Source organism: Haliotis rufescens, unplaced genomic scaffold (genome assembly GCF_023055435.1).
Source record: "Haliotis rufescens isolate VD_foot unplaced genomic scaffold, xgHalRufe1.0.p SCAF_6, whole genome shotgun sequence".
Taxonomy (NCBI): domain Eukaryota; kingdom Metazoa; phylum Mollusca; class Gastropoda; order Lepetellida; family Haliotidae; genus Haliotis; species Haliotis rufescens.
The window spans coordinates 39,520,933-39,547,695 of NW_025964334.1; the positions used below are offsets into that span (position 1 = coordinate 39,520,933).

At 40.7% G+C, this 26,763-nt stretch overlaps 2 protein-coding genes across 3 annotated transcripts in view; one reads left to right on the forward strand and one right to left on the reverse strand.

Annotated features, from left to right (window-relative positions):
* LOC124145798 (cysteine-rich venom protein ophanin-like) overlaps window positions 1–7,118 on the forward strand; it is a 42,126-nt gene extending 35,008 nt beyond the window's left edge. For both annotated transcript variants that reach the window (XM_046515717.2, XM_046515715.2), the window contains exon 11: window positions 6,641–7,118. In XM_046515717.2, the coding sequence (XP_046371673.2) occupies window positions 6,641–6,750 (110 nt within the window). In that variant the 3' untranslated portion in view covers window positions 6,751–7,118. The remainder of the gene's footprint in view (window positions 1–6,640) is intronic.
* A 958-nt stretch (window positions 7,119–8,076) lies between these two features.
* On the reverse strand, window positions 8,077–26,685 carry LOC124145799 (gamma-secretase subunit Aph-1-like). Its single transcript, XM_046515718.2, has 7 exons — window positions 26,598–26,685; window positions 21,372–21,496; window positions 20,234–20,377; window positions 18,640–18,734; window positions 17,296–17,418; window positions 12,693–12,820; window positions 8,077–11,243 (listed from the first exon to the last, which is right to left on the reverse strand). Exons 2-7 carry the CDS (start codon window positions 21,482–21,484, stop codon window positions 11,067–11,069), a joined length of 780 nt encoding a protein of 259 aa, XP_046371674.1. The 5' UTR covers window positions 21,485–21,496; window positions 26,598–26,685; the 3' UTR covers window positions 8,077–11,066.
* Between the last annotated feature and the right edge of the window lie 78 nt (window positions 26,686–26,763).

Sequence of the window (26,763 nt, forward strand, 5' to 3'; positions counted from 1 at the left end):
GAACAAACGATAACGTCAAGACCAAATTGTCATAAAGTGTGCTGAAGAGAGGTACTAGTCCAGGCCCTTAGGGGGATATTGTGCAGATGTGTCTACAAGCATCAAATTTGGCATAGATGTAGACCAGAACATACTAAATCCATTTTTCGAGGGCGCCAAAGCCGACGCTCACTGGGGCGGCCATGTTGGCAAAATCCAAGCTGGCCGCCAGTCCCTATTTGATTTTGTCCTAACTTCAAAACCAAGAGTCATAGGATCATGTATTAAGGCTTTTTTAAAGGTTTTAGACCTCAAGGGTTCCAAATGTGATCTTTGTTTTGATGTAGAAGTGCATTTTGGCCAATTTAGTGGTTGAAAACATATTTTATTCAAACCAAATATATTTTTTATGGTCATTTTACCTCACAGAAAAGGTTCACAACTGAGAACAACATAAGACATTTAAAAAAACTAACAAGTCTAAATATTTCTAGTTTAAGTTAAACATCACTGTCGCAAGGTTTAATCTAATTGATCGAGGTATCATGATTGTTCACACATCCTCCTTCGCATTTGCATAACCCCGTGCAGCGGACTCCAGCTCTACTGCATTTACAGTTTCCGGTGCAAGACCTTTCACAACCGCAATGCATAAGGAAGGAACATGCTTTACTGGCATCGTCGAGAGTTGTCCAGTATGGCGACCAGATACCACCGTCTTCCTTTTGCCACCCCCATTCACTAAAGTCCGGTATTTCCTGGTGAACTGAGGCTGCTTGATTCCAGTAAAAGCTTGCCTGAAGCAGTGCCCTTTTTAAGTGTTCAAACAAGGCTGCCTGAGTGGGTGGTATATTCTCAAGAGTTCTTTTACCAGTTGTAAAAAGATAATGTCTGGCTTCGTTGACTTTAGCCAAACCACACCCCTTACTATACATGATAACCACAAATCGTTCCAGCTTCTGCATATGAAGAGACTCAAGTCTGAACAGTTCTGGTTGATTGGTTAGTGTCACCAGTGTTCAGTGAGTCCTGGTGTGTTTTGCCAAGATGCCCAGGCAGTTTTCTTGCCACACCCAAGGAGCTGTGATGTCGTGTCGCACCCTGTGATGGAATGGAAAAGCGGCAATGCCAGAGACCTTGAAGGCCCAAGATGAGAACAGGTATCATGGATGGGAATATCGCGAATTTTGTTCCCGCTACCAAAACACACCCACAGCTCTGAGAGACCAAGTGTAGAGAAGAAGCGTATGGCAAGGACTACCACATCACTATCAGCAGTACGGACATAAGCTGTTTGGTGCCCCTCTGATACAGCATGTGCCAGATGAAGGAATATCCTTGTATCTGCTTCAGAGTGGTTACAGGGTTGGAGAGCTGATACATCGCATGGTCCATTGGAAAGAACACTCTCAAATTTGGTACTGAGATGGAGTCTCCCACCAACATCTTTTTTGACAAGCTCCTCACTGAGGAAAGAGAATAACTCCTTTTTGTTATCCTCGTTTTTGAGAAATCCACTGTTCCAGTCATGCTTTGGGATTCGTGTGTGGCCATCCCCAATCCTAGTCCGTGGACCTGTACCACGACGCTGATGTGTGAGGGATTTGAGGTTGTTTTCGGGGTAGTTATTCCATATGGCATCTATATGTGCAACTGTTTCGGTTATCTGAGTCTCCAGGAATGGCACAATGTGTTGTGTAACATACTCAGCAAATGTCTTCGCTGATGTGGGCCGCACCATATGAACAACAGCTGCCATGTCCAGCACAACAACTGTGGCTAATTTGGCTGGAAGTGCTCGACCAATTGGCGCTTTGGTGCATTCCAGAATATCAGACTTTTTGCCGAATCGAAGTGTACCACGATCATCAAAAATTGGTGGTTCCCTTTGATTTTCAAAACGAAAAAACTCTTCCATATCTACATCTGGTCGTGACTGTAGTGAAAGGAAGAGTGTTGTGATTAGAGGCATATTTTTCTTCTGTAAACCACTGGTTTTGTTTCCTTTTTTGGTCAGATCAGGACGATTGGCGAATGTCAGGATTTTATTACGTCGGATAGTGTTTGACACTGGCACTGTCACCTTATATTGACCAGTAGCAAAGGGATTGCCTAGCTGCTCAACAATCTCAACAAATGACAGGACATCCTTCCTATACTTAACTTGCAAGCTATGTGCTTCTTTGTGATGAGCAGTGCTAGACTTTGGTGTGTCTAGGACAGCTTCAAACTCTGCAACACATCTCGAGCAGTCTGGACCTACCAACATGAAGAGTCTAAGTGCTTCAGGGTTCTCATAGATTCCTGCTGCTCCGCCATGTGCCTGTAGACTCTTATTGGATTGTTCGTGTGACTGATCCTTTCCAATGAGGCTGATTTTGTGTGGTGACTTTTGTACGACAAAGTTCCCTTTGAGAAATTCAGCATGTATGTTCGGGTGTTTCTTTGACAGCTGGACCATATCCCGCACATGTATTGGAAGCCATCTTGCATAGTTTGTGTGGTCCATCACATGAAACCATGGGCAGAGCTCATCACATACTTGGACATAGAAAAGGAAATCTCCCTCACGTAGAGACCGAATGAAGCAACACATCAATAGCTCAAGCTCCATGATTGTAGACCAGAACTTGAACTGCGGATTTTCGGTTCTGGATTGTTGATCCCACATCTCCTGTGACTCCATGGTCCATGAACATTCGAGCAGTAGGTAGAATATGCCTTGTGCTTAAGGAGGTGAAGAGACATTACAGATACTTGGTGGGCATAACGTGTGCGCTTGATATGCTGCTCATTAAGAACTGACTCAGCACGGCCAGATGTTAGAACCTGTGCCTGTGAAAGTACTGTAGTCCAACCTGAATCACGCAAACAACTTTCAAATCATATGATGAACTTTGTCTTCAATATGCAATGCTCCCATCATCAGAACCAACTTATCTTCTCCTGAAATGTCTGTAAATGTCCATTGTAGTTGCTTTGCTATAGCATATATGGGTTGATCTGCACCCAGAACACCCGTCTGACAGGGATTCAGGAACTCTGTACCTTGCATGGTGAGTTCCATTGTATGTTTTATCATGGATGGAGATGCTGCTTTGTCTGGAAAGAGAGGAAAAAACCCTAACACTGCCTGAGGCTTCAGAGAGTCCTCACTCATGAGCCAAGAGTTGTACCCTGACCATGTGATGACTTCTTCTTCTGAACAAGTGCCCTGCTGGAGCACTGTGGCGACATGTGCCATCCAGGATTCGTCCTTCGTCTTGGCCCTCTGCACCATATCATGACATGGTCGAATTTGGCTGTTGATGCTTCTAGGTACAAACAAGGGAGTGTTGTGTAGCTCAACTGGATGTACGATAGCATATGATTCTGGAAGTTGGGGCACAGATGTATCAGAGAAGTCCAGTTGAATAGGAGCTCGCTTTACTCCTTGGTTTTCCGAAGATAGATGGTTAGTTGCACTCAAAGCAGTGCCATGAAACTCATCCTGTGAAACGTTTCCCTTATTATGACTATCCAAGTTGTCCACATCAAAGGTGACAAAAACATTGCATCGCAGATTAGTTGGCAGAACAATTCCATCTTCAGAATGGCGCTTGCAGACTGCTCGTGTAATAGCTTGTTTTACCTCCATAACACGGCTATAGGACACTGATAGGCCGAATTCGTGGGCATTCTCGATCTGTTTCTTAAGTCGTGCATCTTAAGGCCTTGGTAAAGGGGGAATGGTGTCTCATGCGCTTTTCCATGTCGTATGGTGCTTGTTTTGGTTGTGTGGTGTGTCCCAATACATGTGTAGTAAATGAGCAGTTGTGAGATTGTACATGCAATTTTTACCCTCCAGTGCACACATTCATCCATTTCAATATTACCTTGCTCTCGCAGAATTGATGGACCTTGGAGGATGATATTGATGAAGCTACGAAGCTCGTCTGGTACAGGAGAGGTTAGGCAGTCTGGGGAGAAGACCCATGGAAGGGTTCCTGCTTCTGGAGACAACACCTACGCAAAATCACCGCTGCCCGCATTAGTAAAAGGGCATCATCTTGACCAAGTTGGGACTCATGAGCTTTCGCGAGCAGATCTGCAATCTTTGTATTATTAGAAATGTAGATTTCCTTCCCCTGTGAAAACTCAGCCCATTCCGGAAGAAGATTGATAATATGCTCTTTAAACCTTGTTGAATGTGGCTGCCTAGTATCGTGGCAGGGACTTCCTTGTTCTTCCATCAGTTTTCGGTACATCTGCCGAAGTGCTGATAGCTTATATACTGAGTCTGAATCCTCAACAAGAGCTACGATTTGCGCTGTAGCAATTGGATGAAACTCAGGTGGAGCAGGGCTTGTGGATGCTCGACGATCAGCAGCGTTTGCACAGTCTCGCAGATGCAAGTAGCATTGGACATTGTAAAAAACATCACCAGCATGGGCATCTGCAGCTTGTGCAATCAATTTACCCATTAACCTGAAATTATTATTTGACTTTGCCCAGCTTTTTAGATTTGCATCTACGTTGTCAGTTGCCACCTTGGGTAAATTGGTCTGGTCATCTCCATCACAAATAATGCAGCATTTGACATCCCTGCCTTTTCCATGTGATGTCCCCGCTGATCTGAGTTTTTTTGGTGAACTCTGTGCACTGTCCTCATGTTTTTGACGCAGCCTCTTCACACGAGAACTACTACAGTAGCTCCTACACGTTTTGTGATACTTAGCATTATTGGATCGGAGTGTTGCTGCATTACATGATCCATCATTTTGATGATCAAAGGCGACTGTAATACCAGACGGAACGGCATTGATTTTCTTAGGCAGTCAGGTCTCTGTCAAGAGTCAAAAGTCCTTCCTCCTTTGGTGTTTTCATTGTTGGCGCAATATCACAGGTACAATTTACTATTATTTCACCAGCACCACTGTTCTCCCCAATTCAGCTAAACACACCTACAAAGGCGGAAAAATATGAACACATTCACTGGACAAGTAACCACATAGGCCACCTATGCGTGAGTAATGCCCAATTAGTCATGCCAAAATTTCTCAGCGTTTCTGGAAGAAGAACAAAATACATGCAAGGAACAATTTATGTGACCTTTATGTGTTCAATAATATAAACCATCAACAACCAAGCAGTTCATCGTCTCAGACCAGAAAATAACATTACTGTGTCGCATCAAAATTAAGCCTGAACCAGGAGGTTTTGGCCCTCAATACTCTGACAATTAAATTGTCCAAAGCATATTTTGTATGTCAAAACAAAGCTCAGTTTGTTATGGGTTTTTTATTTCTCATTTGTGAACTTTTTCTGTGAGGTAAAATGACCATAAAAAAGATATTTGATTTGAATAAAATATGTTTTCAACCACTAAATTGGCCAAAAAGCACTTCTACATCAAAACAAAGATCACATTTGGAAGCCTTGAGATCAAAAACCTACAAAAAACGCCTCAATTCAGGATCCTATGACTTTTGGTTATTTTTTGGAAAAATCAAATAGGGATTGGCGGCCATCTTGGATTTTGCCAATATGGCCGCCCCAATGAGCGCCGGCTTTGGCGCCCTCGAAAAATGGATTCATTATGTTCTGGTCTACACCTGTGCAAAATTTGATGCTTGTAGACACATCTGCACAATACCTCATAATGGCTCCCTAAGGACCTGGACTATACCTGATAGATGTGTTTTTAAGTGACAGGCGTTTCGAATTCCTTTTGTATTTAATGGAAAGAAGCAACAAAATTGCGAAGAAAGTTCATAAATAAAACATTTGTCACACTTCGGGATAAAGGTTAGAACATTGTTCCTTTTTTCGGACTTCCAAACAGAAACATTTGGCTCTTTACATTTAGTTACTTATGTAGTCTATCATACTGATGTGACGCTGTAGTTATCGTATATGTGCTGGGAGTTGCTCGTCATTGCCAGTAGTTTGGAGTCGTGTTTTATGCGTGGCACCGTTGACATATCTGACTGGCATTTAGAACCCAGGATGAAAAGCCGTGCGTAACCCATATGGTTCACGATAACCGAGTTAATGACAATGAGTTCACGTGCATTATAACATTCTTGGGGTAATGAAATAGCATTGTTGACGCATTGCAAACATTATTCTCGCATTGCAAACATTATTCTCGCATTATAAAAATTATTCGTGCTATGCTTAATTCCGTCACGACCCGTTTAGATTATCCTTCAGCAACCCATGCTTGCCCTAAAAGGACTATGCTTGTTGTAAAAGGCGACTAACGGGATCGGGTGGTCAGGCTCGCTTACTTGGTTGCAGCATGTCATCATCCAAATTGCGTGGATCGATGCTCAGAATGTCAATCACTGGATTGTCTGGTCAAGACTCGATAATTTACAGACCACCGTCATATAGCTGGAATATTGCTGAGTGCGGCGTTAAACAACAAACAAACAAACAAACAAATAATTCTGTCACAATAGTAATGACACTACACAGCACCACTGATGACGTCATGTTGACCCGGTCAGCTTCCAGTTCCGGTTTTCAATGTAGAAGACAGTACTTTTTCACAACTGCAGGTCATAAGATGGGAATACGATCCATGGTATTGCATCCATGTGTGCATCAAGATTACTGTTTCAATCACAAACAAACGTTCTCAAAGCAATACTGTCCTTCTACCGCTTCTCTGCAGATGCGGGCATTCACTACACAGAGGGCAACAAGCAGGGTCGACTGACTGGTGACCTCGTACTGGCCACTGGCATGGTTGCCCTTGCCTGGATCAGAAACCTTTACCTGTAATACCAGCTTAGACCACTTGTAAAGTGTATATAGTCAAATATATTAACATCACTATTAAAGTAACATGCAAGTTTCATGATCATGATAATTGAAAACAATATGGAACCAAACAGGAAATTAGCATGCAAACATTGTACTAAATTGTTTCATTACATACTGCATGTTTTAAATCTATATATGTATGTATGTACATCGCACGACAATGACTAATTGATGTCTCATTTCCACATATGTCGTTATACCTCTGTATTAAAGTAAATAGACCTGTTTCACTTGAAGAGATAATGTATATAAGAGGGAACACTCTGCTAAACATCAGTTACATTTGAGGAAATTTTATTTTTAATAAATTGGCATCTCCACATCGACCTGCTCACCTGTTGTGTTAGACTTTATTCAAATATAGCCTCTGAATCTTGCAACTGTTACTATGTCGTGTGTTTTCTTGCAAGTTGTAAGGTTTAACCCCACCAATAACAATAACCTTCAATACTTTTATGGCCAAAGTTTGAAGACCAGGTATCCAGGACACTATGACGTGCCTAATGTATTCATCAGGTGCACATACAACAACATCTTGTACTACAACATTAGACGAATGACAGCTTGGTTTGCATTTTAAAGTCAAACTCCCTGTACTGTTACACACATAACGTGTCTTGAAAAATAATTTCTTCACACATCATGAAGAAACGACTTATCAGTATCACGATTTACAGGGAGGGATCCTATTGTAATCCTGATCTGGAAATGCTCAAGAGATCAGATGTCATCGTAAAGAACTTTTCTAGAACTCCTCTAAACAAACTAACAGGTATCCATGGATACACTTGTTTCAGCAATGTTGATAAAAAAAGATGGACAAAACCATTTTTGTGAAGATCTGAAGGCATGTTCACCAACCATCCTCATCTTGGAGTCCTTGGAACACCGACCCATGTCTACTTTGCCCTACGGAATATCCTCCTGCCAATCACTCACTCCCATTGGAATATGGAATCCAATGCACTTTTTGTTACTACCTCTTCATGGAAATGTGTTGTATTAGCATTCACTACCTTAGTATTTTTCCTATGTACAATAAACAATCTATGGTCTGAGCAAACGGAAATATATTAGTCTCTCTAACACTATATTTTAATGTTGTATGTCACTACAGCTTGTAAAAGATGGTCTTCACTACACAGACACAATTTCTCAGTGCTACACATGACAGGTATAATGTCATTTACTGGAACTGAGTACCTAACTGTTTGTTTCATTCTTTTTTTCAGCATTTTATTGCATTAGTCAATGTTGTGTTTGTATCAATAACAGTAAATGATATATATACACAGCACTTTATTTACTCAGAAATATCTTTATCAAAATACAATTACATCATTCTTGTGGAATGTTTAACGCTATCAATACAACTTCACCATATGAAACAAAAGCACATCCTAACACATCACTAGAACGGATCTCAATGTCCAGTGAACACTGGCAAGGGGAAATACGGACAAACAAGCGCAGACTTTAGAGTTACCTCTGCAAACATAAGGATTAAGTTTGGTTTTTTGCATTGACAAGCAAATCAATACTACATTTAGCAAACTGGTATTGACCACAGGATTAATTTTTATAAAAACATTCAGTTGCTATCTGCAACTAAGACACAGAACTGCCCTTCTTATGCACTCACATAATGCTTCATCTAGGTTCATCTAGAATTGTTATGTTTGTATGTATTTAACAAATAAATGAATATTCAAATATATATATTGATTTTCTCTACTTTTCTTACCAATTCAAACAATTGTGTACACAGAGCTGAAGGAATTGTTACCATATTTGTATTGAAAGTCTCATTCCTCTGAATCTCTCCTGAGAGTGACTAGACCTAGTGATCTATATACAAACTGAGCACTGACATAGCTGTGGATGTGCTCCTGAATATCAACTCTCACTGCATTACACAACAGCTGAGGACACATCCTCCTGAGGCAAGGGAGTTAACTGAAACTCCAGTTTCCACCCTCGCCAAACTACGCCGCAATTTCGTGGCTCAATCGTAGCGCCACCAGTGGATATTACGAGTTAAGTCCCTTCTATGTCCCTCCTATTGACCAATAAGAGTCCACCTATCTTATCACTTGCATATGCTTCAAACAAAATGGCAGCGCTCAGTCAAGAAAATCTGATCGATAATCACAATCTATATTGTTACAAAACCTTGCGAGGTGTGCAAAATCACTTGAGCACCTTGATTTAAAACATGAAAAGATTTTGAAAATATCCGTCGATGACCAGCTCATTGAACACATGCTTTGGAAATCCTGCAGTCGACCGAAATCTGCACTTTGAAATCCATGTTGTTTATGAACTTGGTGACTAGTTGATTACGCAATTTTGATTGGACTATGCATAAACTGGTTTGTCCAGCCAAACTATAACTCCGGAATTCCATCCTAGTTCGGCAAGGGTGGAAACTGGACTGTTATGGTCAGTTATCTCCCTTGCCTCGGGAAGATGCTGAGTACATTGAAATTCCTGAAGCTGTAATTCAAAATCTGGATTTACTTCGACCATGGAAAGAGTGAGTTACATTGGAAATATAAAAGTATTTCAGTCAAATAAGTAGGATATCAATCTGGGAAGAAAGCCCAAAGATGACATGGGTCACAGATATTGAATACTATGAGTTGGGTGCATTCAAACGAAAGACCATTTCCAGGGGTTACAACTGTGTTGGAACCCACAGACAGACAGGTAGGAACACTGGGTCACCCATACTTTCAACACAATAGACCAGTTTCAAAATAACAACATGGGACCACATACATTTCAATGAATTCCTATTCAAGGGACATAATATAATAAGAAAACAAAGATAATTCTGATACATCCAGATTTTTCAATCCTAAGGTGAACATTGAACAAAGATGCTCCAAGAAACATGGGTAGGTCTGTATTGATACCGACACTGTCCTGCATCGCATCCCACTGGACACCAGAGTCCCCAGGAGAAGGGTTAATTGTTGGTCCCTGTGAACCAATGAGACTGTGTAGCATACAACTGGTGTTTTGGGAAAGGTAAGTCATTGGAAAGGAAGATAAAAGATGTTTGACTTTGAGGAACGCAACAAATATTTAATAATGTTAGGGACAAATGGCATCTATTTCAAGTTTGAAGTCATTTGAAGTTTGCCATTAATAAATCTGTTCAAGTTTGCGGTGATCCAAATCATACACCTCTCTGTAAAGATAATGGAAAAGACAGCGGTTTGATCCTTATAATCATTACAGACGCTGTGTTGACGACCAAAATGTCCAAAAATACTAAGTCTTAACATAATCTCTATAATGGTACAAAGAACACTTTTAGTTGCAGTTGTACATAGGTTGATTGCAAACATATCTGCTGTGCCGGACATACAAAACATCCACAGACAGAAAGGTGTGTCCTCATCACAGTCCATGAATGGATACAAACAATCAACAAAACACTCATTATACAACACTGTACAATTGCTGGGAACAAAATAATTAAAATGGAATATATACATTAGTCAAAATATGAATGTGAAATTACAGAAAATATTGATCTGCCCATCAACATGATGAAGGCTCCACATGAGGAGCATGCTGCTCCACACAGCGGCCAGCCAGCCAGGCCACACTCCTTGTCACGTAGTCACCAGGATCAATGATATCTCATATAGGTTCATGCTGCAAGAGCTCACTGGACATGTGCTTCTGAATACAGGACTGACTGTCCCCATGACTTAAATGTGGTGCCACATTGGTACAGAGAGTTTGTATATAATAAAAAAAAAAAAAAATTCAAATATGAAATAAATCAAAACACCTTGTCCTTAATAAGCCGCACATTATTCCTTATAAGAACACCAGTGGTCGAGGTTTACTGAGCATGTTACCAACAAACCAAGGATCACATCTGGGGTCATTCTCATATTTGAAGCCAGAACCAGAGAATCAAGTGTCAGACTTTGCACAGCCAATTGTGGTGCCTTAGACCACTGGGCTGGCCTGGCTAGTGTAAGAAATACATAGTTTGGCAGGTCTTGTTTCTGGATTCCGAAGTTGTTCCTGGGTGTCATCAAGTGCCTGTAAGCCAGGACAAAAATCTTCATTCTCTGTATGTAAACAAAGAAGATGTCTGTTTCCAGAAAAGAAGGAAATATACAAACATAATTTTCAGGGAAAAGAATTCAAAAGGTGTCAACAGATTGTGCAGAGCCTAGCTTCATAATGATAATTTCACATGATAACTCTTCCATGCTTTGAGGAATAGGATCATCCTACACCATTCTTCATTCCATTTCATATCTCCCTTTCCTGCACTTGAAGGCATTCTGTACATTCTGGAGAGACCCGCCTGCCACGAAGAAGGCCACGACGGCCATGAGGATCATAATGAAGTAAGCTGGCACGATGCTGGCGAGGTAGAGTGGTTCCGGGCGGTACTTTGTCCTCTCGTTGAGAAGAGACTGCAACACAGGAATATCATCAAATAAGTGCGTGACAAGGTTGCTAAAGCAATAGTGTAACAATGACCAATCAGTAATAGAATTATATTGATGCCAATTGAGTTGGGTTTAATGCTGCTTTGAACAATGTTTCAGCTAAATTATGTTTCAGCTTGTTGTGGGGGAAAGCAGGTCCTAATGCAGGTCTTAAACGTTTACCAGTTTGGTGAAACCCCTGAGCATGGGTAATCTGCTGCCAACCAAGGAAAATAATTAGGGTGAATCCAGGATATAAAGCCCATGATCACTGGATCCTGGCCACTAAAGGGATGTTATTCTGCAAATACACCACCTCGACGATTGGGACATCTATGCCTCCAAAATGTGTCATAAAATAGAAAGGTGATTGAATTACAAGCAAAAAACACAGAACCAGCCGCATAAACACCTTTTCCTGAAACTTCCCACCATGGTGAAATGAATGCCTCCTACAACCTCCTAGCAGATTGAAGTAGCTTCCCCTGACTGGCACATTGAGGAACCTAAAGGCATTTCCACTGTTGTATATAGGGCTGCTGAAAGGTCCATGTCATTTGGGAACTATGACACATCATCAGCCAGTCACATATTGTGTCAAAGAGCAGCTCTCATGACTTTACTTGGATACACCCATCGACACACTACCTCAAGTCTATGGAAGTTGTTCAGTAAAGAATGCTAAGTAAGTCAACATATGTCCATCCTCTCCCCTTCTAACACCTTAACTTATGTCTTAACTTTAGTACAGCATACAAAATGTAAATAAACACTGCAGATTCCCTCATCACAGAAACACATCTGTGCATGCCACTGATGTGCAGCAAGAGGTACCTGCCCTTGGCATTACAACCTTCAAGCTCCTCACAGCGATAGCCCATTCACAGAGGTCTCAATACTATCGCTACCACCAGTCAAAGCTCCCCTCTGTGTTGGGTGGCCACAACTATGCCCGGAGTTGAACTTTCAACCAACAGACCATAATGTTTACAAACAAGTGTTGTGACGGCTAATACTCTTACCCCATCTAAATTATTTTCTTTGTTTGCCAATTTCAATTTCTATTTCATTTCAATTATGATGCAATTGGTATCATAGGAATGTAAGGGGGAAGTAGGTTAATTTTCCATTCGTCTGCAATCTCGAACCAATCTGATTAAACAAACTAAACGTAAATTCATCTGTGAAATCTGATCAGTCGTAAACCTTTTCAAAGTTCACTATGATGGCATTCCTAAAGACATAAGCCCCCGAAAAATGTGACTACTTTGGGGGTTCAAAGACAAATTTCAAGATTCTTGTTATGGCTACTTCCACACTGATGTCAGCGATGTTACCGAGAGTGTAACGAAGGTGTCACATGCTGGGGTTGAGCTTGTACAACCTTGATGAAATAATGCAGATGGACATGAGGAATACAAGACAAGCACTCACCAGGCAGGACACCAGCATGTGTGAGGCTACAACACCGGCTACCACCACATACTGCTTCTTGTCCAGGGCATGGAAGAAAATGACACCCCAGAATGTGTGCAGCAAGATGAAACACAGGGTCAGGAATGCTGGAAAAGAGAATATATAGTGTGATAGTGGGGAACAGTCAGGAACGCTGGAAGAGAGAATGTTTAGTGTGATAGTGGGGAACACACAGTCACGAACACTGGAACAGAGAATATATAGTGTGATAGCGGGGAACACACAGTCAGGAACGCTGGAACAGAGAATATATAGTGTCACAGTGGGGAACAGTCAGGAACACTGCAACAGAGAATATATAGTGTGATAGTGGGGAACAGTCAGGAACACTGCAACAGAGAATATATAGTGTGATAGTGGGGAACACACAGTCACGAACACTAACAGAGAATGTTTAGTGTGATAGTGGGGAACACACAGTCAGGAACGCTGGAACAGAGAATATATTGTGTGATAGTGGGGAACAGTCAGGAACGCTGGAACATAGAATGTTTGGTGTGATAGTGGGGAACACACAGTCACGAACACTAACAGAGAATGTTTAGTGTGATAGTGGGGAACACACAGTCAGGAACGCTGGAACAGAGAATATATAGTGTGATAGTGGGGAACACACAGTCTGCAACACTGGAACAGAGAATATATAGTGTGATAGTGGGGAACAGTCAGGAACGCTGGAACAGAGAATAAAGTGTCAGTGGGGAACACACAGTCTGGAACAGAGAATGTTTAGTGTGATAGTGGGGAACACACAGTCAGGAACACTGGAACAGAGAATGTTTAGTGTGATAGTGGGGAACACACAGTCACAAACAGTAACAGAGATTGTTTAGTGTGATAGTGGGGAACACACAGTCAGGAACGCTGGAACAGAGAATATATAGTGTCACAGTGGGGAACACACAGTCTGGAACAGAGAATACATAGTGTGATAGTGGGGAACAGTCAGGAATGCTGGAACAGAGAATGTATAGTATGATAGTTGGGAACACACAGTCAGGAATGCTGGAACAGAGAATATATAGTATGATAGTGGGGAACACACAGTCTGGAACAGAGATTGTTTAGTGTGATAGTGGGGAACACACAGTCATGAACAGAGAATATATAGTGTGATAGTGGGGAACACACAGTCTGGAAAAGAGAATGTTTAGTGTGATAGTGGGGAACACACAGTCTGGAACAGAGAATGTTTAGTGTGATAGTGGGGAACACACAGTCAGGAATGCTGGAACAGAGAATATATAGTGTCACAGTGGGGAACACACAGTCTGTAACAGATAATGTTTAGTGTGATAGTGGGGAACACACAGTCGGGAACGCTGGAACAGAGAATATATAGTGTCATAGTGGGGAACACACAGTCTGCAACAGAGAATGTTTGGTGTGATAGTGGGGAACACACAGTCAGGAACACTGGAACAGAGAATGTATAGTGTGATAGTGGGGAACACTGGAACAGAGAATGTATAGTGTCACAGTGGGGAACACACAGTCTGGAACAGAGAATACATAGTGTGATAGTGGGGAACAGTCAGGAACGCTGGAACAGAGAATGTATAGTATGATAGTGGGGAACACACAGTCAGGAACGCTGGAACAGAGAATGTATAGTATGATAGTGGGGAACAGTCAGGAACGCTGGAACAGAGAATGTATAGTATGATAGTGGGGAACACACAGTCTAGAACAGAGCATGTTTAGTGTGATAGTGGGGAACAATCAGGAATGCTGGAACAGAGAATATTGAGTGTGATAGTGGGGATCACACAGTCACGAACACTGCAACAGAGAATGTTGAGTGTGATAGCGGGGAACACACAGTCACGAACACTGCAACAGAGAATGTTGAGTGTGATAGCGGGGAACACACAGTCACGAACACTGCAACAGAGAATGTTGAGTGTGATAGTGGGGAACACACAGTCACGAACACTGCAACAGAGAATATTGAGTGTGATAGTGGGGAACACACAGTCACGAACACTGCAACAGAGAAGGTAAAGTGTGATAGTGGGGAACACACAGTCAGGAACTCTGCAACAGAGAAGGTATAGTGTGATAGTGGGGAACACACAGTCACGAACACTGCAACAGAGAATGTTGAGTGTGATAGTGGGGAACACACAGTCACGAACACTGCAACAGAGAATGTTGAGTGTGATAGTGGGGAACACACAGACACGAACACTGCAACAGAGAATATTGAGTGTGATAGTGGGGAACACACAGTCACGAACACTGCAACAGAGAATGTTGAGTGTGATAGTGGGGAACACACAGTCACGAACACTGCAACAGAGAATGTTGAGTGTGATAGTGGGGAACACACAGTCACGAACACTGCAACAGAGAATGTTGAGTGTGATAGTGGGGAACACACAGTCACGAACACTGCAACAGAGAATGTTGAGTGTGATAGTGGGGAACACACAGTCTGGAACAGAGAATGTTTAGTGTGATAGTGGGGAACACACAGTCAGGAATGCTGGAACAGAGAATATATAGTGTCACAGTGGGGAACACACAGTCTGGAACAGATAATGTTTAGTGTGATAGTTGGGAACACACAGTCAGGAACGCTGGAACAGAGAATATATAGTGTCATAGTGGGGAACACACAGTCTGGAACAGATAATGTTTAGTGTGATAGTGGGGAACACACAGTCAGGAACGCTGGAACAGAGAATATATAGTGTCATAGTGGGGGACACACAGTCTGCAACAGAGAATGTTTGGTGTGATAGTGGGGAACACACAGTCAGGAACACTGGAACAGAGAATGTATAGTGTGATAGTGGGGAACACTGGAACAGAGAATGTATAGTGTCACAGTGGGGAACACACAGTCTGGAACAGAGAATACATAGTGTGATAGTGGGGAATAGTCAGGAACGCTGGAACAGAGAATGTATAGTATGATAGTGGGGAACACACAGTCAGGAACGCTGGAACAGAGAATATATAGTGTGATAGTGGGGAACACACAGTCTAGAACAGAGCATGTTTAGTGTGATAGTGGGGAACAATCAGGAATGCTGGAACAGAGAATATTGAGTGTGATAGTGGGGATCACACAGTCACGTACACTGCAACAGAGAATGTTGAGTGTGATAGCGGGGAACACACAGTCACGAACACTGCAACAGAGAATGTTGAGTGTGATAGCGGGGAACACACAGTCACGAACACTGCAACAGAGAATGTTGAGTGTGATAGTGGGGAACACACAGTCACGAACACTGCAACAGAGAATATTGAGTGTGATAGTGGGGAACACACATTCACGAACACTGCAACAGAGAAGGTATAGTGTGATAGTGGGGAACACACATTCACGAACACTGCAACAGAGAAGGTAAAGTGTGATAGTGGGGAACACACAGTCAGGAACGCTGCAACAGAGAAGGTATAGTGTGATAGTGGGGAACACACAGTCACGAACACTGCAACAGAGAATGTTGAGTGTGATAGTGGGGAACACACAGTCACGAACACTGCAACAGAGAATGTTGAGTGTGATAGTGGGGAACACACAGACACGAACACTGCAACAGAGAATATTGAGTGTGATAGTGGGGAACACACAGTCACGAACACTGCAACAGAGAATGTTGAGTGTGATAGTGGGGAACACACAGACACGAACACTGCAACAGAGAATATTGAGTGTGATAGTGGGGAACACACAGTCACGAACACTGCAACAGAGAATGTTGAGTGTGATAGTGGGGAACACACAGTCACGAACACTGCAACAGAGAATGTTGAGTGTGATAGTGGGGAACACACAGTCACGAACACTGCAACAGAGAATGTTGAGTGTGATAGTGGGGAACACACAGTCACGAACACTGCAACAGAGAATATTGAGTGTGATAGTGGGGAACACACAGTCAGGAACACTGCAACAGAGAATATTGAGTGTGATAGTGGGGAACACACAGTCAGGAACACTGCAACAGAGAAGGTAAAGTGTGATAGTGGGGAACACACAGTCAGGAACGCTGGAACAGAGAAGGTAAAGTGTGATAGTGGGGAACACACAGTCAGGAACGCTGGAACAGAGAAGGTAAAGTGTGATAGTGGGGAACACACAGTCAGGAACACTGCAACATAGAAGGTATAGTGTGATAGTGGGGAACACACAGTCAGGAACGCTGGAACAGAGAATATATAGTGTCACAGTGGGGAACACACAGTCACGAACACTGCAACAGAGAAGGTATAGTGTTGCAAAGGGCACTGTCATGAACGTGTGTGAATTCATGAAAGTTGTTGAATGTAATAGTCATGAATATGTCAACTATATCATGGTGACTAATACATCATATATCATGGTGACTAATACATCATATATCATGGTGACTAATACGTTATATATCATGGTGACTAATACGTTATATATCATGGTGACTAATACGTTATATATCATGGTGACTAATATATCATATATCATGGTGACTAATACATCAATCTGGAGCAGGCAAACCATGGATTGAAAGCAGGAGATACAGTGATTTGGAATCGCCACAGGGTAACAGGTTGGTAAGATATTTACCTGACGTGAGGAAAAAGAGGTGAGAATCTCCATGGATACCAATTGTGCCTGGACCAACCATGTCTGCGAGCACGTTGATGAGGGAGAACGCCCCACACATGATGCCAAAGCCTAGACCAGACACTGTAATCCAATCAAAGTCACATTGGTCAAGAATCTATTATGTGTAACAGAGTGTTAACCAAACCACATCTTCATTGATATTGATTTCCATTCTGCCTCAAATCATAGATGAAGTACAGTACTTAGTGTTTTTAGTAAATCATACAGAGCAATGAACACACACATTCAGAAAGTCAAATGTAATGTATGGTATTTGGGGATAACACTTTCTTAGTATTCAGAATGAGGCACCTAATCGCCAGCACACTTGTATGACTTGTCAGAGGGGTACACAAATTACATCATCTCGACTACCAGTTGTCAGACTTTCATTTTTGTGGAAGCTTCAGTGGCTGAGTGGGTTAGATGGCTGACATTGTGTGCTGGCGATTAGGTGCCTCACTCTGGCAGTGTGGATTCAAATCACGGATGGGACTGAACCCAAAAAAGTACTATCTGTACTTAACTAAGAAAGTGTTATCTCAAATATAACATTTGTCATACATTGCAATATTAAATAATAGACTAGACTTCTGGTGAACTGCATCACATAAAGTACTGAATCACATGTTTTTGGCAATTCATGTACTGATAATATTTTCATTTTGCATTTTATTGTAAATCTATGTTGTCAAAAGAGAAAAGTATATTATATTCAATTTTTTCTAAGGTGTTTGATCCAGTTGACAGAGCCAAACTCTGGTTAGTATTAAAACAAAAACACATTTCTCCTAAGATGTTTGGATCTATTAAATCCATTTATGATAGTATAAAATCTTGTGCTAAAGCTAATCATACATTTTCAGAGGAAACTTTTGAATGTAATGATGGTGTTTGCCAAGGATGTGTTTTAATTCTGTTTCTGTTTTACATAATTATCATTGATTCAGACAATGAATTAGAAATTTCATGTTATCCAGGTACACAATTACATCATGAATTGACTCAGTTGTTTTTACCGCTTTTTGCAGATGATGTACAATTATTTTCTGACACAATTTTTGGGTTACAAAAGTGAAATAATGTCTTGGAACAATATTGTGTGGAATTATCAGTTAACTATTATTTAGAAAAGACAAGAGTTGAAGTATTTAATTATGAACCAATTATGGCCTACACCCATACTGAATTAAGACCAATGATCTGGATATTTCCATAGCTACCAAGTCTATCAAATCTCTGCTACACATCACTTAGGCAAATCTTTGATTTATATAACACACATCAATGCATGAGTCTTACCATAGGCCATGATGTGCTTATTGGAGATGTCTTTAGGCGTGACGTTTTCTGTCTGAGCTGTCAGACTAACTTTCTGAAGGCCTTCATCAGCCCTCCTGGAAACAAGGAATATACACAACAAAATGTTAAATAAGATCAAATAAATCAATCAATTCATTCAAAACATCCAGGTAAGACACCAGGTGAGTGTGTGCAGATCACATCAGGGGACAGCTTCACGGGTTCTAACATTATAAGTTGTAGCAGTATCCCGTGTGGTACATGTGGTTTGAGCATGAGGCAAGTGGTATAAAACCTAACTGGGGACACATAAACTGCATATACCCCAAGTGATACTGCTACAACAAATTTATCTTATTGACATTTTATATCTGCCATTGTAAAAGAATTAAAACAAATTCAAAATTGATAGAAAACAGCTGTACAACTAAGCTGAGGTTAACTTGCACTGTGTCACATGACTTTCATTGACACATGAACAACATGTCCTGCCACTCAGACATCCACGTGCAGCCTCTTATCTTCCCAGCGGGGTATAAGGGATTTCTCCTGCCACTCAGACATCCACGTGCAGCCTCTTATCTTCCCAGCGGGGTATAAGGGATTTATTCTCCCACTCAGACATTCAAGTGCAGCCTCTTATCTTCCCAGCGGGGTATAAGGGATTTATTCTCCCACTCAGACATCCACGTGCAGCCTCTTATCTTCCCAGCGGGGTATAAGGGATTTATCCTGCCACTCAGACATTCACGTGCAGCCTCTTATCTTCCCAGCGGGGTATAAGGGATTTATTCTCAAACTCATACATCCACGTGCAGCCTCTTATCTTCCCAGCGGGGTATAAGGGATTTATTCTCCCACTCAGAAATGTATTCCCCTCCCAGGCAGGGTACATATATTTTATCAAGAACATGTGAACCAATCAGCTCTCAATAATCTGACATGGAGGTAAGATAATGGTTTCCTTCATGCTGTATGATAACCTGGTAAGCACAAGTGTGTCAGAAATAGGGCTGGGACCATACACCAACTGTGCGATCTGATAAACATCACAATACCTTACTCACTATCCAATACATTACACAATACTTGCATGTGCCCTTATCTGTGGTCAGTAAGCCATCTTATTCTGAGACAGGACTGCAAAATTCCTGACACACTAACGATTTACAGATGAAAATATTGACTTTTTCACAATTAACTTGCACTACTAATTAGTGCTTCGTGTAACAGTTATAAAAGCAAACATTTGAGGTAAGAATTGATATTTTCTACTTAGTGGTTGAGTGTGTTCGATACTTGTATCGAGCAGTAAAAAATCACGATCCACCTCTTGTCAAAAGGATTATTTTAGAGACAGTTGGATGTTTTTTTCTAATTATTAACATAACAACTTTCACCATGTTCACATAAATTCACAGCCATCAGTATGCATTTGGTGTTCTAATAATTCCAAAACTTGCAACTTTTTAAATCACTTCCGTCTCTTCTACTTGACAACAGAACACCTTGAACAGGCAACACCGGGATCAGGACCGAAGGCTGTACCGTGGAGGTGAAGCATTATAGGAGACCGTTGAAAGGCAATCTTTACCTTAAAAGTTTGTAGAAGAGGAATCTGAACAGCTCTTGGAAAATGACTGAGAAAACCAGCCCGAACGCCAGATCATTCTGGAGGGGAACCACAGCGTACCACAGTATGGAGGATATCAGCAGCGCTAGCAACCAGAAGAATGCCCTGAAGTCATAAAGATAATAATTGGATTGGCATAGAAATTAGAAGAAAACATTCAGAATACCTCTCATAAACATGATAAATGGTTTGACATATCTACACATCATTTGTTTTTGTTTGTTTGTTTTAACACTGCACTCACAATGTAAATATTCGAGTCTGGACCAGACAATACAGTGATTGACATCATGAACATCAATCTACGCAATTGGGATACAATGACATGCATCAACCAAGTCAGCGAGCTTAACCATCCGATCCCGTTAGTTGCATGGGTAGTTGAAGACCCATTCTAACCAAGATCACGGGTCATATCTACACAACAAAACAGGCGAGACAGAAACATAAAAAAATAAAAATAAAATACTTGACATTGCTTGAATTACCCTGCATCCTGGTTGAATGTTGTCAATTCACTTACCCTGCTATCCTGGTTCATTGTTGTCAATTCACTTACCCTGCTATCCTGGTTCATTGTTGTCAATTCACTTACCCTGCTATCCTGGTTGAATGTTGTCAATTCACTTACCCTGCTATCCTGGTTGAATGTTGTCAATTCACTTACCCTGCTATCCTGGTTGAATGTTGTCAATTCACTTACCCTGCTATCCTGGTTGAATGTTGTCAATTCACTTACCCTGCTATCCTGGTTGAATGTTGTCAATTCACTTACCCTGCTATCCTGGTTGAATGTTGTCAATTCACTTACCCTGCTATCCTGGTTGAATGTTGTCAATTCACTTACCCTGCTATCCTGGTTGAATGTTGTCAATTCACTTACCCTGCTATCCTGGTTGAATGTTGTCAATTCACTTACCCTGCTATCCTGGTTGAATGTTGTCAATTCACTTACCCTGCTATCCTGGTTGAATGTTGTCAATTCACTTACCCTGCTTTCCTGGTTGAATGTTGTCAATTCACTTACCCTGCTATCCTGGTGGAATGTTGTCAATTCACTTACCCTGCTATCCTGGTTGAATGTTGTCAATTCACTTACCCTGCTATCAGTACAATGACCCTGAGGGGATCCCTGGCAATAGTGAAAACAAACATTGCCAATGGGGGACCAAAGGCAATGAATGTACACCCGAAGAATTCCATTAAAGTCATCTTGACAGACACCTGGAAAAGATAATGGGTTATCAATGAATGAACTTACCACGATGATGGTTACCACAAACAGTCGACAGGAATAATGTAACCATGGTTGACAGTTGACAACAAATTTGTAACCATGGTAACAGTAGATAGGAATAATGTATCCACAGTAACAGAAATATGTGGTGCTGGTTTGAAAATGGCATTGAAGACAGAAGTTAAGATGAATAGTACAAGATGTTATGGGATGCAAGAAATATATCATAAGATGAAAGCAAGATTTGAGATGTATGAACCAATTACCATAGCAAATCTATGTTCATTTTTAACATGATAAAGCAAGCAACAACAATCCAATATTAATGTCTGTTTTCACACTTCACAACCAAAACATATTAATTATATGTGTAGGAGTTTTGATAAACACAACACTTAATATATGAATAACAAGTTGAAACACAGAAATGAAGAAGTAATTCATGTTTAATCTCTAAACATGCTGAAACAAACACATATCCTCAATGTTTGGCCAACTCTTCAGGACTATCATGTTTATATAACAAACATCAGTTTGTGACTTAAGCCACGAGTTTGAAGACAGGCTAAAGTGTTTTGTTTCTTTGTTTCTTTGTTGTTTAACGCCTCACTCAGAAGTACTGCAGCTCTATGATGGCAGCCTGTAATTTCTATTTGGTTTATCATGTCTAGTAGTAAACTCAGCTAATAATTGTCAATATACTGACATTGAAACCTACTGAAAGTGATGCCAAGGGCAACGGCCAGACTTGCAGCCTCAAACTCTGTACAAATGCTGTCATCAAGGTCGTGTGGAAAATATGTATGTCATATACATGTGTTGGTAGTTGCAGTCAGTGAACAAATGTCACGTCCAACATGTTATACTTGTAGTGATACACAAGCAGCCCTAGGAGACAATACTTCAAGACAGGAGCAGCTTTAGAATACTGTCTTCTCTATCTTAGCACGATCAAGTGCCCCACCCCCAACCAACTTCTAGACCAGCCTGTACTGTAATCTTTATAAGCACACCATACCAATCTAGAAGATTTACATGAAAGTCTGTACTTTCCATGTAACACATCAGTGTACAAGATGTAAATAAGTGCCCATCTAGAAGATTTACATGACAGTCTGTACTTTCCATTTAAAATATTGCCTACCGGACATTTAAATTTTTCTGTCCGGACATTTTAAAATACAAACAACACTACCTTTGGGGTCCAAATAATTGATGAGCGTTATCATATCCCTTCAACGACTTCAGGTGAATAAACAGGTATATTAAACTTGGTCAGTAAAAGTATGAACTTTGATATAAAACATCACTAGACATGATGATTTACCATTTAAAATGTATTTCCTGCTCTCCAAGACATTGTTTTTTATGCAGAGATTAAGATTACCGTGTGTATTTTCTCGTAAACTAAGCCGGAAATAGCAATCAGCTGTGCATACGTTTCCTCCCAATCTACCGGTGATTCAGTTAAAACGTACCCAGTGATAGATCTTCAAAGAATTTTGATGCAATGGTCGGAAGAAATTGTATCTGAAATTATTATTTCATCAGGAATAATATACTCCAATATCCTGTTATTTTAGTTGCAGCTTCCACCATATATACTTAAAATTATAAGAACCATAAGTGTAGCACTTTGGTACAGATGGTATGCAGGATAATTTTTTATGTATGGAACGATTTTGACCAGTCACCGTAGGGGCTTCCCGTGCTACATGTATTTCAAGTAAGACGAGTTCTATGGATGAACAACTTCTTTATTATAATTAGTGCGACGTTTCGGTGTAGATCCTAACACCTTTATCAAGCCAGAGAGCGGCCTCCACGACAACAGCCAGCCCTGTTTGTCATCAGTCTTCCCTACATAGGAACAGCCAGCCACCAGATCTGCAGACTGCTCAAACACCATGCCAACATTGATACAGTATTCTACAGAGGCAGGACAATCCAGAACATCCTCAGTGCCAATGGCAAGCCCCCTACATCATGTACATCAAAGAAAGAAGACCCAGCTGGTGCCATTTATCACATACAATGTGACTGTGGCGACTCCTATGTAGGTGAAACATGCAGGCCCCTACCCATTAGAATAAAAGAACACAAGACCTCAGTACAAAAAAATTACTCAAAATCAGCCATCTCCGACCACACCCAAACCCACCCCGACCACAACATCCAGTGGAACAACATCAAGATCCTGGCCAACAATCAATCGGACTACAAAATCAGGAAACTCTTAGAAGCCATCTGTATCAAAAGGATCCAGCCAGCAATGAACAGAGACCAAGGCTATTACATCCCGCCTGCTTACCATCACCTAATTGCTAAATCCCTATGTCCATCCAATTAATCCACTGGCTTCCATCATCTCTATCAGTCTGCTTGTTGACTCTGTGTTCATTAGTCATCCACTGGCTTCCAATTATCTTAATAAGCTCTCTGTGTCCATCAATCATTTACTGTATAAACTTTGATGTTAAAGTATATATACCTATGTTGTTTAGCACTATCCAGGATCTTCAGATCCGACCTCCAAACACACAGGTTTCGGAGTCCATACCACACAACCAACTAAAACCACACAATCCTTCCGACTCCCAAACAACCAATCAATATTCACGGCAGAACTAATGGGCATGGCCTCAGCCCTCCATAATCAAGAATCCAAAAACCACAAAAAAATCCTAATACTTACCGACTCCCTAAGTGGACTACAAGCCCTCCAAAACAAAAATACCAAAAACCGACCTTAATTAATAAATCAAATACTTAAAAGCTCCAACGACCTAACTAAGGCAGGCAAACAAATACCCTTCTTGTGGATACCCGCCCACGTAGGAATATACGGTAATGAAAACGCTGATAAGGCAGCTAAACTATCCCTCAAAATCCCAGAAATAAGCTTAAACTTACCCATCTCAAAATCAGAAATTAAAAGCGTAAACAAGCAAAAAATCACCAAAAAATGGCGTAACCTATATCTAAACTCAAATAGCCAAATCAAAAAAGTACTCAGCAAACCACTAACCAAACCAAAAATTCTCCATCCATCAAAAAAAATCGACAGAGTAATCACTAAACTCCAAACAGGACACACCAACCTAAATAACCACCTAAAAAATTTAAAAAACATTATACAGGTAACTGCCCACACTGCAAACAACTAGAAACCCCAGAACATGCACTCATCCACTGCACACACTACCTAACACATCGAACCGCATTACAAACCACCCTCAATCTAAACAAGGCTCTCACTCTAGAAGCAATACTAAACCCACAAAATAAACTAGAAAACTTCAAGGCCTTAGGCGTATTCTTAATCAAAACAGAACTAATAAAACGCATCTAAAAACACTATAATCTACCAAATCAAAATTACATAAACAAACAAACATCCACCATACCCAGCTCCCTTAGTTCTCCTCCCCAATCCTATCGGCATCTATTCCAAATCTCAAAATTCCCAAATTCTATATAAGCAACCCCTAAAGCCCCCTCTTGGGTTGCACACACCACTTTCGCCCCTTTCGGAAACACATTAATTGGCCTGGCCGGGCCCGTGTGCGAAATACGCATCAGTCGGAAAGCACACGTTAAATCTCCAAAGTAAGTAAGTAAGCACTATCCATCACTTGCTTGATAAAGGTGGTAGGATCTACACCGAAACGTCGCACTAATTGTAATAAAGAAGTTGTTCCTCCATAGAAATCGTCTTACTTCATCAGACCAACTTCTAAATGCCACTGAAAGAAGTTACATGTATTTCGATTGCGAAAACATAATGCTGACATTTAATAGTCAAACTTGCCTCAAATATGACTTTTAGTGAGTCATGGTACACCATTTATGATATGTGTATCCATTTTCTTGCAACTAAAGTTCATTTCAAGGCATCAATAGCGGTAATCTGACTGTGGTTGCTGTAAATAACGGTGAGTTGTGCGATCTACCGATAACTTTGCATACAATTTCGCCGAAATTATTGTTTGTATCCAATCTGGTACTGGAGTACAGTAGGTAGTTATAAAGAAATTTGCAGGAATAAAGAAGCTTTTCTCCTCTGTTGTTCGAGATGCATTTGTCACATTACAGATGTGATTGAAAACATGAAATTTCAAGTTAGTATCCAATCAGAAAACTACTACTGAAGAAAACTAGACAGACAAAGGAAGGGTACCCAACATTTCTGACATAAATATTTAGGCATCAGCATAAGCCTCTGCTTAGACAATGAAGACCGTAACTATGTGATTATTTAATATCGGTAAAGTATTTACAGTAATATAAGAGTATATATGCTAGTTCAGATGGTCAACAGCACAAGAGAATTACTGATTCTGTAGGTCTGACAGAGGTAACTTGGGTACCCGGGTACTGACTATTTGATGCTTTTGTGCATGCCAGTAGTAACTACACTGAAATATGGCAGGAAATATAGAAACATAAATAGATGACAATGATATTAGTGTTGTGTCAGTGTGTTAAAATATGGTGCCAAAAAGAGAATCAATGTTACCAATGACTAAAGCATAAATGTAACTACATAAATCATATTTTATCTTTACTATAAACATAAGGTGCTGTTTTCACTTAACCTTATGCAGAAGTTTAGCCAGATGAAATCGGTACCGTTTTAGCCTTCAACGATCTTAATAACTGAGAACATGGATCATGCCATAAAGATCCAATAGTTATTTACCATCTCCTACCAGGGTGACATTCTCCAAGTCGGGCCCTGTTCTCTTAAATTAATGTATGTGCTGGACCTCATCCTCCCTACTTGCCTACGGAAACAATACAAGTTCTGAAAGCTAGTCATGTTAGAATAACATGAGTAGGGTAATTGAGGCATATGTTTCGGAAATACAATGAACGCCCCCCTCTTTTTCATAAAAACCTTTTGAAGAAGATACGAATACTTGATGTTTACTTTAAAGGTAACACGGAGAAAATATCATTTCCGGTGTTGAATTTGAACAATCACTACGGCCTACATTTGAATATATTTACATGAAATGTGTGTGAAATTTGCATAAATCCAAATAGGCCTATTGGTGTTCAGAACAAACTGACTCTGATACATACTCAAAATTCAGAAATGTCCAAGTTATCAGTCAATGTTTTTCCACTTGTGCACCTTGTTAAACCCGGAAGTAGCTGATGACAAATGCCTATTTCCGGTTGTAAGGAAATGAATGATAAAACGTTTTCCATTGGATTAATGTGTTCCATAAGTTTTTATTGTTTATAT

Bases quoted from the DNA above. Each gene is read 5' to 3' on its own strand.
- LOC124145799 (XM_046515718.2), bottom strand. From the start codon at position 21,484: ATGACTTTAATGGAATTCTTCGGGTGTACATTCATTGCCTTTGGTCCC. The intron at 20,378-21,371 runs GTAAGTGAATTG...TTATGACTTCAG, and splicing joins GTCATTGTACTGATAGCAGG to GGCATTCTTCTGGTTGCTAG. The intron at 18,735-20,233 runs GTAAAGATTGCC...CCTTGTTTCCAG, and splicing joins CTCTTCTACAAACTTTTAAG to GAGGGCTGATGAAGGCCTTC.